The sequence below is a fragment of the Carassius gibelio genome, chromosome A3, assembly GCF_023724105.1.
Source record: "Carassius gibelio isolate Cgi1373 ecotype wild population from Czech Republic chromosome A3, carGib1.2-hapl.c, whole genome shotgun sequence".
In the NCBI taxonomy this organism is placed as follows: domain Eukaryota; kingdom Metazoa; phylum Chordata; class Actinopteri; order Cypriniformes; family Cyprinidae; genus Carassius; species Carassius gibelio.
In genome coordinates, this window is record NC_068373.1 from 13,094,530 (window position 1) to 13,114,336 (window position 19,807).

General features: G+C 38.5%; 1 protein-coding gene across 3 annotated transcripts; it reads left to right on the forward strand.

Annotated features, from left to right (window-relative positions):
• Positions 1-105: 105 nt before the first annotated feature.
• LOC127947450 (zinc finger protein 652) lies at positions 106-18,858 on the forward strand. Of its 3 annotated transcripts, none has more exons than XM_052544574.1 (7): positions 106-606; positions 7,841-8,109; positions 8,423-9,635; positions 10,655-10,802; positions 11,938-12,053; positions 15,238-15,382; positions 16,400-18,858. In XM_052544574.1, exons 3-7 carry the CDS (start codon positions 8,616-8,618, stop codon positions 16,978-16,980), a joined length of 2,010 nt encoding a protein of 669 aa, XP_052400534.1. In that variant the 5' UTR covers positions 106-606; positions 7,841-8,109; positions 8,423-8,615; the 3' UTR covers positions 16,981-18,858. The 3 variants fall into 3 exon arrangements, with proteins under 3 accessions (XP_052400534.1, XP_052400545.1, XP_052400554.1); XM_052544585.1 differs by having other exon boundaries at positions 106-497; XM_052544594.1 differs by lacking the exon at positions 106-606 and adding an exon at positions 7,524-7,599.
• Positions 18,859-19,807: the final 949 nt, after the last annotated feature.

A 19,807-nucleotide genomic window follows, 5' to 3' on the forward strand; every position in this document is an offset into this window, starting at 1 on the left:
GCCTGGACCGGTGTGGTGATGCTGAAGAAAACAAATCAAAAGAACGTGGCAAACTGTCCATCAAGTCAAAAAGTCACTTTTATTGAGGTGGTTCGCCGCAGGCGCGCGCACTGAACACTGTCTGGTCTCGGTCTTTGAGGACGGGAAGAAGAAAAAAACCGACGCCACGCGCGCTTTCTCCAGAGCAGACAGCGGCGGCTCGAGAGCCTCGGATGAACTCGGAGGATGGTTGATGCGCGAGACCTAGCAGCCACGTAGCGATGGCTTGTAAAGCAGAACAGCGCTGGGCTCGGACAGTCTAGAAGCAAACCAGAGCGATTTGTGATTGTTCGTCCGCGCGTGCATGCGACTGCACGCTGTTCGCGAAACTCACTGTGTTCGCCGAGGACCAGTTTATCCAAAGCAAGTGTGTTGTTGTTTTTTATAGATTTGTGTTTTATCGGATCGCTGCACAACTTGAGGTGGACGGTATGAGGGAGAGGGCGCTCGTGTCTCGGGTGAGTAGTCTTTTGCTACAAGTTAATTTCTGCATTTGCGTTTATTCACAGCGATGACAGACAGTTGTTCGCCGCATGCATAGAAACCATCCCTCGCACATCTGTCAAGGTATGATGCTGTCATCGTGACAATCAATGCACTACAACACTTATTTTCACCGGTCGATATGCAGTTTCGTTTTTGTTTGCAAAGAACAGGAATCGTCAAATATTGTTACTGTTTTCTTGCCTAATGTTGTTTTGCATACACATGCATTGAGAGTCTTCTGCAACTAACTGCTCGCAGACCGCGAATGCATGTCTGTATGAATGAGAAAAATCTCTGAAGGAGTATAAATCTGGGCGGTTTGTGGATGTAAGAAGTGAAAGTCGAGAATGTTAACTTAGCTTGCTATGAGCCGTAGGGTTAAAAAGTCTTATTGTCGCTGCGCGCGCTATGCAAAGCAGGTCGATTGAAATCACCTCGATTTGGGGGGGGAGGGGGGTTTGCAATCGCATTTAACAATTTTGCAAAATCGGGTCCTGTCGTAGCTGGAGTCCGTTGCACCGCAGCTGTGTGTACATGCACTCGGGATGTTAGCTCTGCTAGCCGATCGGCCTGCACGCCTGCCGTCCCGACCAACCAATGTTTCCTTCTGTTTAACCCTTTCTTTGCGTCGCTTTCCCAAAAAAGTTACTCATTGCCAGTGAGTTGCCGCACACCCTTTGCTGCTTTTCTAACTGTTCTGGCAGTATATGCTGGCCCAATTGCGCTGTATACCAGTATTTATCCTGATTTTTTGGGTGGACGTGATGGAGTTTGGAGGTGTGTTGTGGATGCGCGCGCTAGGCCCTTCTCTAACTGCGGCGTTAGCTCGAGCTGCTAGCGCCGATTTTAAGAGTAGGGGGCGAAGGAATTTTTCTGTTTTGTCTCTTTTTTAAAAATATTATTTGCTCCCTTTCTTTTTAAATATAGTCTGGAACTGCATTGATGCATGTGTGTGCCTGACAAGCCAGAAAGCTTCGATAAGCTCGTTATTTTTGTGAGGGTTCCCTCTTCTTCCCTTTTATCCAGTCCCCAAGCTGCTGTGAAGTATCACCAACTTAATGGGCAAAGAGATTTTCTCCAGAGCTTGTGTAATTCAAAATGTTTTATGACACCCACAAATCAAGGTGTTTCAGAAACATGAATCTGTGTTTATCTGAAGAAGCATTTCAGTTAAGAAATATCACGTTTCACCAGTATTAGATTTGTCCACATTGTTTTTACCTTAACTTTTTTTTTTAATTGTGATACGTATTTTTTAAAGAGTCTGTCTTCATAACGAATCATTGACACATTCAGGCTGCAATGTGTATCATCATGGGAATATAATTTTTATTCATGGCCCATCTGCTACTTAAATAAAATTGTTAAAGGTAAAGATATAAATTGCACAGATCCTCTCTTAAATTGAAAGTTTTTGTATATGTGGTCTTGCAGGGACACGGTTCATTTAGACTAAACGATTGGGGGGAAAAAAGTCATTTTTAAAAAAATAAATAAAACATATGCATGAATCATTCACGAGAAGATCTATAACATGCATTTGGATAAGAGATAAGGCTAATTTTCATTTCATTCAGGCTTGAAGATGTCTTTAATTTGCACCTGATTCTCTCCCTGGGCCATTCATCATCTGCTGTAGGGTGACTTGTATTAAAGGCTCTTCTGTTGGTGGGTTAGTTTAAGAGCATCTGAAAAGAATAAAGTGACTCAGCTTTGCTTGTGGTTAATACAGTTGCATAACAGCACTCAATGAACCCAACGGCCCTTTTCTGAGTGAAAGTCATATTGTGGATTCACAGTACTGTCATGGTTGACCTCTTTCGATTGAATAAGTAGTCAGATTATCAGTGGTCTGCCACTATACAAATTAAGTACAAGGCCATCAAGTCAGAGAAGTTGGTGTCTGGGAAAAGTGAAGAAGAAGAAAAAAATCACAAAAGTGCTTTTTTTTTTTTATTGTTAGCTGTTGGAAGTTTCACTTTCAGTCATTTGAATGTAAAAAAACCTACATAAATCAGTCCTGAAGTCATTGGCTGTAGCTTCTAGAAAGCATTTCCTAAGCACTAAATCCACCTTATGTTCGCAGCTTGAAAGCTCATTTTGTCTGCAATATCAACTGAAGAGATTAAAGGGGTTTTGTTATTGAATGAGTAAAAAAAAAATTTTGGCTATCGATTGGACGAGGATTATGGAGTCACATTCATCTTCCTCATTCCTTGGAGGAGTCACAGTTGAGTTGATCAAGATTTTAGAGATGAAGATGAGTAATTTCATTGATTGTAGAGATTTTTATTGTGTATTTTTCACCCACATCAAAGCAGCTTGCTTTTTATGAGGAAACCCGTGTTTAGTCACCATTATCATCCACCTACTTGCTCACCATGATGAGAGGTGCGGCCTGAGGCATTGCGAAACTTCAGTTGCACTTCAGTTGTTCTTGAAACAAGAAAAATTAATAGTTTGATATTGTCTTCACACTTTCACATTTAATTCCCCCTCTCCTTTTCTTCTTCTGTATTGCACAAGAGCATGCATACTCTTCTAGACCTGTAAGTGGCTGCAGACATAGACCGACGTGTAGATGCAAACACATGCATCTTGCATTCTTGTGTAAATAAGTCGAGCTTTTTTCCTTCATTTCCTCCTTCGATGTGTTAGACGCTGTTTTGCAGAACCCGAGGAGCATGAGAATCTACGTTTCTGGCATCCTTCTGACAGGTGCACTCGATTCAAGACTCATGAAGCTGTTTTAACTAGCTTTTCGCAGATCTTTAGCATAGAATTAACTTCAATATGAATGCAGTGCGTTGTTTGGTATTTTAAAGTGAGGATTTCAATCTGATTTGAAACACAAAACTGAATTTACACAGAGTGGAAACTGTGCCGGGCCAGTCTTTAAAATATATTTACAGTAATATGTGTTATATATGCCAGCTACTTTCCTATGACTCCAACGCATACACTCTCAGATGTGTGACCCCTTATGCACCCATCATGTGGTCACATACACTGCGCTCTCCAATTCTCAGAAAGTTTCAAAGCGCACAGGAAGAAAGGTGGAGGTGTGTGTATATGGCTGTATCTGTGTGGGTATGTGTTTGTGCATGTATAATTGTATATGTGTGGGCGTTTGTTTATGTGTATAGGGTTTTATTTGTGTGGGTAGTTTTATGTGTGTATGTGTGGCCGTTTCGGCGATGTATAATGTCACTGCAGGAGACTTGCACGATTTGGGCGAGTTGCGTCACCCTCAATAGTTAACATGCATGGTCTTTCGCTCGATTTTTCTAGGTTTTGCTCCATTAAGTTACTGTAAACAAAGCACAAGCAGGAATCATACCTTGTTATTCTGTATTCTGAATCCAAAGTAGCGGTCAACCAATATTGTTTTTTTGACCGCCAATGACGATATCTTGGAAAGCAGAGGGCTGATTTTTTTTTTTTTTTTATTATTTTTATTATTATTTTATTATTTAAATTAAACATACTTGTACTTTAGATGACAAAGTATTTTCACTAATAAATAAATATTTAATAAAATTATAATTAAAAAGGAAGTAAACACTGTAACCAACAGGGCACTCAGTATTCTGGGAAGTTTGTGTGCATTGGGAATCATATTTTTCAAATGAAGCCAGGGAAACACTCATTTAACATACAACACACAGTGAAACTGACATGAATATGACTGAGGGCAAATGCATAAAGTGTAGCATAATTTAAAATCATGAGTTCAAAGTTTAAAGCATTCAGTTCACACGATTTCTGACACAGAGAACACGCGATCATGCTGGAGACACACGTCACAAGATCTCACAGCTAGATTCAACTTAAGTTTGTGATATTCAATGTTCATTAGTCATTCAAAAATTTGTTAAAATGATATAAATGCATATTTGCTTAATGCTGACGTCAAACAAGAAAATATTATAATGTTTGCCTGTTATTAATAATATAAAGGCAATCATTATTATAAATTTTGTTTACATGAATTCCTTTGTTTAACTGTTCTATCTGATTATTAGACGGACTTCTATCCATATCAGACAGAACTGTTAGCGATGACAGCGAACAAGAGAGAGCAGTCAAAATAAAAGTCTCGCCTCGAACATATCGGCCAAGCAGAAAAATTTATCGTCCGATGCCTTGGTAATATATCGGTCGATCACTTATCCAAAGCTGAAGACATTGAAGCCCGAGTTATTTGCTGCATGAATTGAGATGAAGATTACAAAACAATTCAATAATCCTACACAAACCTTTTTTTTTTTCTATTTCTGTCTGCAAAAACAATCATTAACCTGATTTATTAAGGAAAGACCTCTTATGAACTGGTTCTTTCACCGTCATGATGGAAGTAGTGACAGATCTTTTTTTCAATATTGTGACATGCATTCAAGTGAAAAAGATTGTTGAAAATGAATAAAATACAGGACAGGAACTTGGTTCTGTGTATCAGTTGTTGATTGAATGGAGGCAGATCGGAATGTGAGCTTGCAATTGATTGTAAGAAGACGGTTGTGTTTAATCAGACCAAATGTTTAGAGAAGACATACTTTACAAGAAGGAAATTTCACTGGACGTTTGAGTTATGACATTTTGATTAAAGGTCAAATCAGAGTAAAAAAAAAAAAAAAAAAAAGGAAACATGCATGAATGAACTGAACACATTTTTTTTCTTTTTCTTTTTCAGTACAGTGAAAATCAATGGGGTCCAAAACAACATTTGACATTTTAATTTAAATTCTTAATTAAATTAAGTTAAATTAAATTAAATTAAATTAAATTAAATTAAATAAAAAATTAAATTTATGCATTTAGCAGACGCTTTTATCCAAAGCGACTTACAGTGCATTCAGGCTATCAAGTTTTACATATAATTATAAATTTTATTTTATGTAAAAAAAAAAAAAGTAAATTAAATAGTTTAACTGGTTTAGCATGACATGAAGTTGATTAATTGATGAAAGAATTGTCATTTTCTTCCTAAACTATCACTTTAATGGGTCGTAAAGTAGGCTTATCTGTCCTAAAACTGTAGGTAATACGTTAAAACGTTATGCCCTTCAAATTTCTGTTTTAACTGGCATAACTGTTTCTTTTTTCACTTTTCATCATTCAAACACTGCTTCTGTGTAATTATATATATATATATATATATATATATGTATGTATATATGTATATGTGTGTGTATGTATATATATGTGTATGTATATGTATATATGCGTACACTGTGTCAGACACCTTTTCCTGCTGCCGCTGGATACTTTCTTTTCTAGATGTTCGCTCACACCTCGATGAGACAAAAGCGCTTGCGATCTTTCTCAATCCAAAATTGAACATTCGCATCTGTGCAGCTTTCAGGTCTCCAATAGTTTGTAAGATGCATCTTGCAAGGTGAAATTCTTTGATAAACTGTAGGTATGCTCTCCCACCATGGCTTAAAGAGGCGGGTTAATGTGAGTCACGCTATTGGTACAGATGTGGCATGCTTCACTTTGATTAGACAGTTATCTTAGTAGTCACAAGGCTTTAGATTTTATCGTGCAATGCATGTTGTGCACAGTCAATGCTTGTACAATGCAGGTTTTGTTGAGCCATGTATATTTCACAGAAACATTTGTTCAGCTCACGCAGATGATGACTGGCGCACATACACGTTAACAGAACAGAGATGTTCACAGAGAGCCAGGAAGTCAAGGTTGAGGCCGTTAACAGTAGAGCGAAAAAACAGAGCTATTTTTCCTGTTTGTGGCTGCCGTTTACTTTTTTGTTTAGGTGGTGTTGTTTTTGATTGTGATGAGTCAGCATGTGATGTGGGGTCTTGTGTTTTTTAATTTGGTGAATTAACAGGGTCACTCTGATATCTGATCTCAATCTATTGGCACAAATTGGCATATGAAGGAGCCACTGACTGGGGAACATCATTCCTTGAGCGCACACACTCCGTCCCATCACCCGTTTCAAATCATTCACACTGAAACCTGTGGTCTCGTTTGGGTTCATGAGTGTGTAACTGTCTGAATTGTCAGTTGAATCAGTCCCTCTGTTGAGTCAATGACATGCAGATCAAGGTTAAATGCCTCAAACAGTTAGTTGAGTGAATTAAATCTTTTTTTAATTAGTCTCGTTTCGTCATTTGTTCACATGTAAAATATTTATTTATAGATGTCCTTATAATCATATATTTACAAATTGATAATTTGTTTAATTATGTATAATTTTTTTATAGGGGTTTGTTCAAAATCAAAGCACTAGAAAGAACCATTATTTAAAAATATATATAATTAATATATGACCTCTGACATATATGATCTCTCCTTCTCTATATATATATATAAATATATAAATGGCTATTCTAACACTATAACTATATTTGCTTGCTTCCTCATAAGTCCGCCTAGTATTTTTTAATAATTAATAATTTTGTTATTTTATGCAGTAATACCCTATTTCTGTCCTAAAGTATTCACTTTAACTTGCCCTCGTTATGCACGACTGCACCAGAGAGAGAGAGAGGCTCGAGTGTACTTTTAACTGTTGGATTGCAATATGGGACTGGAATTTAAAGTTCACAGTAATCGCAGTTAAACATTCATGATCAGATCAAATAATCACTACAGGCCTGCTTGGCAAATAAGCAACACCCCAGCAACCACATAGCAACACTGGTGCTGGCAGCTTCAGCATGGCCGAGTGACTCGTCCTGACATGTTGCAGTACTGAATTGTGCCAGATTACCCCACATTAGTCAATATTAAAAAATATATGTCCAGAATATGAAAATAGGTGAGGTTTTCTTCCCCTTTGTGTCAGTGTGTTTTCTGTACTTAACATCTTGTGGTTTAATTTTGAGCTGCTCACACACACTTACGCTGAGAAACGAAACGCTTGTGGTTTGGTGTGTGTATCTGATTAGTAGTGAGATTCTAGATGTCTACACCTTAACCAGGCTGCAGTTTCGTTTCTTTCTTTTTCCCTCTCTTATTCTCTCTCTCTCTCTCACACACACACACACACACACACATAAAGGATGTATGGCACCTGATTTGAAGACCAGAAGGTTTTATCGGGTAACAGTCATTGTGATGACTATAATTATAGAGATGTTGTTATACTGCTTGTTATAAAGCACTGTTGTACTCATTCTTGAATATCTGTGTTTGATGACACACTGCTCTTGTTTCAATGGTAGTTGTGGTTCATTTATCCGCTTTGATGTGCTGAATTAAATGTGACATCTTAGCTGACACCTGATATAATTGCTTTCAGTTGTCTCTCATTCCTCTCACATTGTTTCTTGATCTCTTTCAGGTAGCATCTGTCTGCGGGGTGGTGATTCGGAGCAGCTGGTAATGACTGCGAGATCTAAGCGCTGAGATCAACGGCGCGGAGACGCCGTCACATCACTGACAGAGGGGATTTGTGGCTGAATCAGCAGAGATTGCAGATGAGGTGCCGGTATTGTCTTTTCAAGTGAAACCGAGATGCTCTTGAGAGACTGAAGTTTGGATCTAAAGTCAAGTTTCATGTGGAGCGGGAGATAAAACGTGCGAGTACTTGCACAGTGAGACGGATTTCATGTGAGTATTTTGAGGTGAAACATTTGAAGACTACATTAGTTGGGGAAAGATTTGCTGTGCTTGCTTTTACAATATAGAGACAAAAAAATGATAATAGTATATCAACATCATAATAACAATTTTGCAATAACAACATTATTATACTGGATTATGAGCTGCTCGTGTGTGTGGAAGTGCTGCGCTTGACTCTGAAACATGCATGCATTCATTCAGTTAAATCAAAGACTTTTATAATCTGATAATCACACTATAATTCTTGTTCTTCATCTTCTTTTCTCATTTTCTTTGTTTCTCTTTCATGCCCTTGTGAAAGTAATGGAGGCTCGGTTTGGGCTAGGTTAAAGCGTCTCTCCTCATCTCTCCTCCTTTACGCTCTCTTGCCCTCCTCTCATTCATTGGAGAGGAGGGGTACATTGCCTCCTGTATCGCCCTTGACAGGAAACGGTAGTTATTCTCAAACATAAAGAAGGTTAAATACTCAAATTTAACTGAGCGATCGGCTGTCGATGAAGTCCTGCCAGACACTGAAGGACGAGGTGTCCGGCCCAGAGACGATGTCTCAAGAGGAGGAGCAAATGACTCAATCCTCCCAAACATACTTCCACAACACCTCTGCTCCTGATGCAAAGCTGTTCAAGCGAGAAGCTGCGGCCAAACCATACTCGGTGGTCATTGACAACACGATGGCTACGAGACCAGACTCGCATTTGCCCTCAGACCTTTCTGCCCCGACTCAACCGTTTTACCGGGAAGAGCCCGGAGCAGCTGCGACAAAGAGCGGCAATGGAGGGATGTCGGAAGATTCTGAAGCTGAAGAGGAAGCCGGGGCGGAGGACGAATTCAAACGAGGACAGATCATCGTAGAAGTCAACCTCAATAACCAGACCCTGCACGTGTCCAAAGGAGATGACGCAGCAAATGCAAACACTGCAGGAGAAGACAAGAGCAATAGTGAGGATGATGATGAGGAGGAAGAAGAAGATGAGGAGGAAGAGGACGACGACGAGGAGGAGGAAGAAGATGAAGATGACAGTGTTGAAGATGACTTCAGTGTTGAGGAGGATCTGGATGAAGAGGAAGAGGAAAACAACAGTCGGCGAACAAGAGTACAGCGGGCGCACAGGGGTCAAGTGGCTGCTTCGCCACGGCGAAAGAGTCGCCGCGTAACCGCTTCATCAACTGGGAGCGTAACAACAGCAACCGCCGGCGTAACGACTAGGGGGCGGAGGAAGAATGCAGAGGGCCCGCCCCAAAAGCGTAGATATGCCAAGGAGGCCAAAAGCCCCGCCTCCTCCACATTAGGAGCGACAGTCGCTGGAGGAGGAGGAGCCAAGGGAGAGGGTGAGGCGAAAGAGACGCTAGCGTGTGAAAAATGTCCACGTGTGTTCAACACCCGCTGGTACCTGGAGAAGCACATGAACGTGACGCACAGACGCATGCAGATCTGCGACAAGTGCGGCAAGAAGTTCGTGCTGGAGAGTGAACTGGCTCTTCACCAGCAGACAGACTGCGAGAAGAACATCCAGGTGAGAGGGTCTTCCCAAACTCGTGTGGAAAAGCCACATGCTTAGGAAATAAGGAGTATTGTTAATAGACAGTAGTCCAAGCAGAGCTCTGATTTAATGCGACTCCACATTAATTGCACCAATTTTTGTTTGGCTGAGTGTTGTCATCCCAAGAATACATTTTAAAAAGTTTGTTTTCTAGTTGTAAAAATATTTCACTATATTAATATTTTTCTAGTAATTTTGATCAAATAATTGTAGCCATGGTGAGCATAAGACTGTTCTTTTAAAAGCATAAAAAAACTTACATACCCCAAACTTTTAAACTGTAGTGTATGTGCAACACCAAAAATATGAAATTAAATGAACATTGACTAAAGCTAAAGTTGCTAAAGTTTCATTTTCTTTTCTATATTCATTGCTTATTAAGTAAAACTGATGTGTGTGACTTTGTTCTTCAGTAGTGATTATTGTAATAAGGGATGCACTGTTATTAAAATTCGAGCTTACACCAATAATGGTTAATAATGGCTAATAAATTACCAATACTGAAATTGTATAAGGTAAAAGTGAATTAAAATAGCACTATTCTAGTCACATGCTTCACAGTGTATAAAAAACTCTATTGTTAGTCACTTTGGATAAAAATCTGCTAAATGCATATGTAGATAAAAAAAATACTATTTTGTCTAAACCTATTAAAAGACCAAAACTTAATCATTTTAAATGTTGAATTTAGGCATTACAACATCATGAAAGATGGATATTTATGATCTGCTAAGGATTACATATAATAGTGTTATTATTAAATAATTAGTGTTTTCAGTGGCAAAGGTAAAATCCGGATAAATTAACATGTGCAATTAAATGTCTGATATCAGCCAACTGAGATAAAATCGCAAATAAATTGTTAACTGAAGTATTAATATTAGATCTGACTTGAAATATGAAGTGCATTAAAAGTTAGGAATGTGTTAAGATCAGTCCTGACCAGCAGAGGGAGGGACTGTATAACAGTGTGTCTGTTTTTTGTGTCTCAGTGTGTGTCATGTAATAAGTCCTTTAAGAAACTGTGGTCCCTCCACGAGCACATTAAGATTGTCCATGGCTTTGCTGAGAAGAAATTTGCCTGTGAGATTTGTGAGAAGAAATTCTACACCATGGCCCATGTCCGTAAGCACATGGTCGGTATGTACAGTAAATGTGCACACAGACACACTTCAGCACTGCCCGAGTGAACACTTATATCTTCATCATCGAGATATATTCTTAAAGCGGTCATATGACATTACTAAAAATAACATTATTTGGCGTAATGCAATGTTTATGCAGGTAAATAAAAAAAATTATTTTCCACATATTATTGAACATAATTGTTTCTCCCCTATGCCCCATCTTTCTGAAACATAGTGATTTTTACAAAGCTCATCGGTCTGAAAAGCGAGTTGTGCTCTGATTGGCTAGCTATTCAGTGCGTTGTGATTGGATGCCTCAAGCGTGTGACTGATATGTTACACCCATCACCATACTGTGATGCTGTGTGTCCCGGCACGACAAGACGAAAACAATGAAACCCATTACAATCTTTTGCATCCAGTGGGGACATAATTACTGATTATAATGACTTATACTGAGTTTTTACGCATTGCATTGCATATCGCATGTAAACAGAAATGTCTGCATTTGTGATTGGAGAAAGGACAAACAAGCAGCGCTACTCTACACTGCTCAAAACTCGTGTTTGAATCATCAGTGGCACATTTTTTAAATATGAAAGCATACTTACAGGCTGTGGGTCAAAGGCACCAGACTGTCCTTGCAAAGTTGGACTTGCCCCACTTTATAGAAACAGCCTTTGTGCCACAGAAGCATTGTAGGCTACTGGTTCAGGAAACAGTCCTCCGTAAAATGTGCTGCACACATCTGAATATTAAAGTGACGTGACATTCAGCCAAGTATGGTGACCCATACTCAGAATTTGTGCTCTGCATTTAACCCATCCGAAGTGCGCACACACAGAGAAGTGAACACACACATGCACTGTGAACACACACCCGGAGCAGTGGGCAGCCATTTATGCTGCGGTGCCCGGGAAGCAGTTTAATAAAGAATATCAACTTTAATAAAGAATATCTCTTTGGGTTTGAGACTTTAGTCTTTGCAACTTTAGAGATCTCATCTATGCCTGAACAGTTTGTAACTCTCCAAAGTGAAAGGAAAACTTGAAATTGCATCATATGACCCCTTTAAATGTCTATACAGCCACAAAATAGATATTAAACATTTGTATGCCCAATACAATAGGTCTTCTGTCTGTCTCTAGCTCACACAAAGGACATGCCCTTCACCTGTGAAACCTGTGGAAAGTCTTTTAAGCGCAGCATGTCACTGAAAGTGCATTCACTGCAGCATTCAGGAGAGAAGCCCTTCCGTTGTGAGGTATGAACACATTATACGATGGACACAAATTGTAGGTCTGATATTGTGACGTTTAAAAAAATTCATAATATACAATGCAAATACATTAAATCGTGAATTTGGGATATGCTAATGTTTAAAGACATACAAGTCATAATAAATTATAGAAATATAAAAAAATGTTTACAAGGTTGAATACTTTCTTAATGTCCAGTGTAAAGTCTGTGTCTTAAACCAAAACCAGTTACAAACCACAATCCCTTTTCCTGCACTAGAAAGTCCTTCTTTCCCTTAAATAGGTGCATGTCTAAGCTGTTGAAATTGGTGCAGTATTTACACCCCCCCACCATGGTTTCCCCAATTTGAACCCCCATTTATTTGTAGGTTTGGCTGTTTTCTGTAGTTTTAAACATCAGTGACTCTTTATTAATGTGTCATTTGAAAACTTTTAAATACATTCCCAAAATGTAAGAGTCCTAAGCAAACAATATTAAAATTATAATAATATTCATAAATGTGTGTGTTTCCAGTCTGTCTATATTTACAGCTTTAATTTGTTTTTGGTAAATGCTGTTAAAATGCCACATTCACAGCTCAATGTTGACATGCACAAACAACACTGTATGTCTGTATATTTGAATAAGAGAGTGAATATAGATTTGCTTATTGCTGTTAATAGCAATTTGTTTGTTCCATGTGTTTACTGATTTCTTTTGGCTCATTTATGTAAGTGCTGTTTGTCAGTCTGTGACAGGAGTTCTGTGTGTTTGTGTGTAAATACACAACAGAAAATGCATTTGTTATTTTAGGAAAGCTTTTTCCTTTTAGCATGGAAATATCGGTTATTTCAGCTTGAATTATTCTATTGGCACTTATTTTTTTCTGTCTTCTTGACACAGTTCTAACCAATGTAAGGATGGAAAACTCTTCATTAACAGGTTAGTTCAACCAAAAATAAAAATTAGCCCATAAATTACCCACCTTGTAGTCATCCTAGGTGTATAAGACTCTCTTCTTTCATGTGAATCCACTCAGCGGGTGTTGCACTGCATCGGTTCATGAGAAGTTTATTAAAAAGTGCATCTGGTGAGTTTCGTGAAAACCAACGTTTGTTAACAAGAGCAAAGGAAGCAAAGTTTCCTTACTTTAGCAAAGGACAACCAGCCTCCTCTTGGCTTATATTAAAATCCTCGGACCATTTTCTTTACAAATCCTTGTTTTGTTTTTAATCTCTCGGCTGTGCGTCACTTCTGAGCAAATGCATGCGCAACGCTGATCTCATACAGTACATCATTCCCCCAGAATTGCTTCGTTTACAACTGTGAGCGCATTTTGAATATTTATATTTTTCTTACAAAAACACATAAATTCGCTACAGGAGGCATTTGTTCACCCTCTGGAGATGTGTGAGACACTTTTTTTTTTTTTAATGGATGAGTTTTTATTAAACTACTTATAGGCCGATGCAGTGCAACAGCCACTGAGTGGCATCAAACAGCTTGAAAGATCAAAGACAATTTTTAAAATAACTGTGATTGAACTTATCTGAAAGAAGAAAGTCATATACACCTAGGATGACTTCAGGGTGAGTCATTTATTGCTTAATTTTCATTTTTGGATGAACTAAACCTTTAACATCCCCATTTATTTCAGTGGCAGTTTGGCTGATTGAATACACAAAATACACATCTAAGGTTTTCGATGGAGAATGATGAATTTTAGAGCCAGATTCTTTGAATACATTTTCTGTTGTAGTTAAAGCAAAATTGACTGAAGTGAATGAATATGGTATGACAAAATATCGGCTAAATTTAACATATGTTATTATCAAAATACAAACAGTTCTAATGAATCATAAAACTAATTTTATGTGCTTTAATTTTAAAACATTTTTCTTCAATCAATGCAACATGTTAATGTTTAGTTTACATTTATGGCACCCTCTTGTAGACTGTTGATTTAAAAATCCAAAAAAATGGTTAAGTATAAAAAGTTCCTCTGCCCTGTGGACAGCCCTAATGTGGATGGACAAACTTCTTCTCAGAGGAATCTTGTCTTATCACTGTTAAGATCAGTGTCAGAGTCTGTTTGCTTCATTTAAAATAGGGATGTTCATTTTAACCGGTTGTCACCGTGGTATGGTGATAACACTTAACAGCACTGATTTTATTACATATTTAAACTGAGCAGTGTGTTTATCCATATGTTTGACTGACTGTATTTTATTATGATAATGAACAGGCTGCATTGTCAAAGTAGCAGAGCGTAACTTTGTGCGCGCATGCAGCGCCAGCGCAATCACTTCAGTTTTTTTCCTTCTAACAGTGGAAGCAACTTCTACTTTTAGTCGTAAAGATAATCGGAATTGTAAACGGTTTGCCTTTATTTGTGTACATTCACAATAAAAACAAATCTTTGTGCGTAAAATAGAAAAGAAAAATAGGATGCAGCTTTCTGCCGTCTGTTTCCTTTCGCGCAGCACAAAAATGAACCAAAACTGTTTTTCGTTAATTTTTGTAATTTATTACAAATAAAAATATATTTCTTGTATAGGCCTATTTATATTTGTTATATATATAGCCTAGCTTATTATTTGTTTCTCCGCTCTCAGAAGCGCTGCAGGTGCGTGATGTGATATGAAGACCATGTGAATCCTCATGTTCTGTTGTTTTCTTTTTGTGCATGTAAAATGATTTCCCAGGAAACAAATGTTAGTATTTTTAACAGGTCACAGACACTTATCCTTTCTAATTTAATTAAATTATAATTTAAAATAATTTTGTCGGTTAATAATCGGTTAATGATCCTCAGTTTTCTGTTAGGAAAAATAACCGAAATGAACATCCCTAATTTAGAATCTCTAATAAAGTATATTATTCTCTTTTGGTTTTTCCCTCAGCTCTACTTTGGGTCATCTTTTTCTTAGAAATGCATTAGGGGTGTACACCCCGTAAGGGTGGTCTGGGTGGGGCTCATTGGTTTCTCTTGAGGGTGCAGTGTGAGAGAGTCTGAACGAGTGGGAGTGCCCGGATTCTTATAAATAGTATGTCAATGACAGGCTTATGAACTGTAATGACAGGTTATTATGGTCATATTACAAAGTTGGGATTGTTTCAGTCTGGCCCTGATTTGAAATGAGGCTGAAACGGCATCCACCCACATTCTGTCTATTTCTGTTTGTGTGTGTGTGTGTGTGTGTGTGCAGAACTGTGACGAGAGGTTTCAGTACAAATACCAGCTGCGGTCTCATATGAGCATTCACATAGGACACAAGCAGTTTATGTGCCAGTGGTGTGGCAAAGACTTCAACATGAAACAGTATTTCGACGAGCACATGAAGACGCACACAGGTGAGCTCACCCATGTTCAAAGAATAGACTCTTTTGTTATCTTTCACACATACTTGGAAGTTACTTTTACTATAAAAAAATGTTATTCTAATTTACAGTTGCCCCAAAAAACATTGCAACAAGCACACTTTTGTGAAAAAAAAAAAAAAAAACATGCTACAAAATTATTATTTTTTTAAGGTTACAATTATTTGGGCAGAATGGTCACTCTATCCTAAATGTCAGACTGAGTGAAGCAGGCCCATATTGTTAAATTGAAATTAAAAGTTAATTAATACTGCATAAATTACCTCCACCCAAAAATGAAAATTCTCCCATCATTTACTCACCCTCAAGCTCCCCCAAACATATATGACGGAATTTCTTCTGTGGAACACAAAAATGATCCATCTTTGTGAGTCCATATAATGCAAGTGAATTAGCATTTAGGACTACAGTGAAACTGAGGTTGGCCATAAATGTATATTCTGGTATCTAGACCAACACAAACATATTGGAAATGTATTGGAGCACTATTTGTTTAATATAACATCATGCACCCATTTAGCTAAATTAAAATATGGTTATTGTAAATGTGTTTTTTGTATCAATAAAAAGCAATTGTAAAATATTTTAACATGTATATTTTGTACTTAAACAAATTGCATACTACAAGAGTAGAATGGTTCTGTTCTAAAAAGTTTATTTGTTTATTTAGTGTTGTTGAAAAGAAAAGAGTCTTAAGTGTCAGTCTTGTGTTCCTTAATTCAACCAGGTTTATTGAAGAATTCTAGTAGTGTATTGGTTGTTATATATGAGTATGTGTCTTCCTGGTGTCTTCTGTATCCTCCAGTTGCTTCAAGTCTGCCCTTGTAGAGGACAGGACACATTTAAACTCTTGTGGTTAAACACTCCCAGATGTTCTCTATAATAACATCAGACACCACATGTTTAAGTCCTGCAGCCCTTGTAGCTTTACTGCCAGCGAAGGAAACAAGATCTGATATTTCTCTCTCCCATCCTTCTGCTTCTCTTCAGGTGAGAAGCCATTCATCTGTGAGATCTGTGGGAAGAGTTTTACCAGTCGGCCCAATATGAAGCGGCACCGACGCACACATACAGGGGAAAAGCCATACCCTTGTGAAATCTGTGGCCAGCGTTTCCGCTTTTCCAACATGCTCAAGGCACACCGAGAAAAGTGCTTCCGGGTCACCAGCCCAGTGACCCTTCAGCCTGCCAGCATGGCACTTCCCATTCACATTACTGGCCACACGCCTTCTTCAAGCCACATGCCTAGCCCAACCCAGCCCACTCAGTCAACGCCTATGGGCCCCGTGATGATCAGTCCCACCGCGGGGGTGGCCCTACCACAACGGGTGGTCCCTGCGCAAGGCTTCTCTCATTTACACATGCAGACGCTGCCCTCACAACATCACCCCGCACACACTCCTGTCCATCACACAGGACACGCCCCCATGACGAGCCACGCCCCTCAGCAAATCTCAGTGCAGCCGTCTGTCCTGCCCCCTCCCCCCGCCCTGTTCAAGAGTGAGCCAATAAACCACTGTGGGCACGAGGACTCGTACCTGCGACAGAGCGCTGCTACACAACACCACTGAAACACACTCTCTCATACAAACTTACTAATGTGAAATCAGGAGCTCACTGGAGAACAGAGCAGAACGGGCGAATGGCATGGGGAAGCTGGAACTCAGTGAAATGCAATGAAATGTTTATGTGTGTGTATGTGTATGATACAAAACTGATACTACAAACTAACTTGCCACTAGCACTCGTGACCAAACAGGATTGTTAGACAGCTGATCTCTGTGATCTGATCTCAAGAACACAAGCGCAAACTTCCTAAAGCATTACTCTGGCTCACTTCACCTCACTTCAAACTCTGTCACAACGATCAAATTGATGGGCCATTGGGATTTAAATGGCACAAACATGTTTCTCTCTCTCTCTAACTCTTTTTTTTTGACTCGGCTGCTGTTGCAAAGGTTCTACGGGTTCAATCGTTCACAGGTTAAAGGTCTAGATTTAAAAAATGCAGTATAACCTCTTTAGAAATGCAGGTCTTCCCAACAACAGAAAATATTCCTGTTCTACATAATGAATCATATACAAGTCATTACACAAAACATAGTGTAGAGCACTTAAGCAGTAAACTCAGAGTAGTCTGTAGGACTGAAATGTTTCTGTTGCCTGATTGTGGTTGTCGGTGACTTTATTCAAATATTGGACAGAGTTTATTTAATAAAATAAAAAAATGTTCTTACTGGGTAATGCCTGTAGCTCTCCGACGTGTTCAGTCGGAGGTTGAGACTGTTAAGGAAGACCGATGCTGTGATGTGTCATAGGAAGACTGCAACTAAAGGGCGAAAAAAAGATGATTCATTAGTTTTACTGTAAGTTCTATAGAACTCACTTAACCAAGATTTTATTTGTGTAAAGTAGATAAACGTGCTCTGTGAGACTTTTTAAAAAGAAAATCAGATTTCTATGTTGAATTAAGATGCGTGCTTGTGAGATTTTGTGTGATGGGTTGGAAGATGAAGAGAGGGTTTGTTTCTTATGTATTCAACCGAATGTAGGAGTGGAGACGTGTGTGTGTGGGTGTGTGTGTGTCTTTGACTGATCTTATGCCTGTGGTGCTGGTATCAAAAGCTGCTTAGTTGCTCTGTCTTTTCCTGGTACATGATTGTTTGTCAAGCAGATGATTGTGTGAGTAAGTGTTAAAATGGTTGCTTATGTGTTAAATAGTTTGACGTTAGGAGCAGCACAGATAAAGTGATTGAAAGTCTTGAGTCAGTCAGACTCGGCTGATTGAAAGATTGATTGTGAATTATTTTTGTTGTCTCTCATTAGACAAAGGTATCTGTCCTCTGCACTTTACTGCTATGTAAGAGGTTTGCGCAACTGACAGAATTGTTTATTGTGTGTCTGACATGTGAAAGATGGCTGGCTGTTGGAAAATGGGGAGAATCACTTGGGATTTGGTTGGGATCCTTCGTTATATGTCAGAGAACTCTAGTTTGTCCTGTAAGAAGTTGTGTTTGGCCTTCATGCCCCGCCCTCCTCACCTGAGAAGCACTCTTATTGGTTTAGGTGGTGGTCAGTCACGTGCTTTTTTTTTTTTTTTACTCAAAATGTGTTTTGGGCTACTTGTTGTCTGATTCTCTCCATTCTCCATCAGTTGATGGAATGCACTTTCTAATAAAACCTTGCTAGATAAGAATAATAAGCAGACCATATTAATAATTATTCGTGTGGGGTGTTTTTAATCAAATCTCTTCTCATCCTCTCTACCCTCTCGACTTCTTTTTAGCATTTGTGTCTGGTACAGAAGCATCTGACATTCATTGAGTTCTGTTTTGTATTGTTCCTGTTTTTGAGACAACATGATGGACTTGCATTAACGTTGGGCCTTTTTTATATTGTTCATTTAACACTTTCTGCTAACTTTAAAGTAAAAAATGAATTAGCCACAAGCACAACTCTCTTGTCTGAATTTGTGTATGTGTACAATGTAATTGTGTTTCGTACAGGCTGAAAGCTGTATATAAGTGGGGCATTTTTAATGACTAAAGTGTTTAGTGAAAATTAGATCTATAATATTCTATATCTATATTATATATAGATATAGATAAGTTATATGCAAGTTGCTTTGGTTTTAGTCTTGCACTGATTAATGTGTGTGTGTGTGTGTGTATAAAGTTTAGCTTTATAATATATAAATCAATATAATCTGTGTGTGTGTGTGTGTGTGTGTGTGTCCACAAAGATGCAATATCCAAATTCTTCTTCGTGGGGACCTTTTTTGCCCCCATGTGAAAAACAGCTTATAAATCAAACAGAATTATTTATTTTATATATTTATTGATTTTTTAAAAACTAAAATATCAGAAGATTTTGTGTGAGGGGAAGGGATAATAGTTTGTACAGTATACAAACCATTACACATGTCCCCATACAACATGGAAACCCAACGTGTTTGTGCGTTGGCGTGTTTTTGTGACACATCAGAACACAACTTTGTATAATGACATGGGTATGACACCGGTATTACAAGGAGAGGGTGACTTATGAGGACATAACCCATTTCCCCATTTTTCAAAATGCTTTATCATATGAATTTTTTTTTTTTTTTTTTTTTTTGAGAAAGGAAAAATGCACAAAGTTTCCTGTGAGGGTTAGGGTTAGGTTTAGGGTTGGTGTAGGGCCATAGAATATACAGTTTGTACAGTATAAAAACCATTACGCCTATATGGGATGTCCCCACCTTTCACAAAAACAAACGTGTGTGTGTGTGTGAGTTAAATGCAGAAGTAATCCATCAGTAAGCACGTGATTAGAGTGCCCTGAACTCGCTGAACTCTGGTGATGAAAGTGAAACAAATCAGATTTGCATTCACTGTTTTTCTTCACAGTGTCACAGGT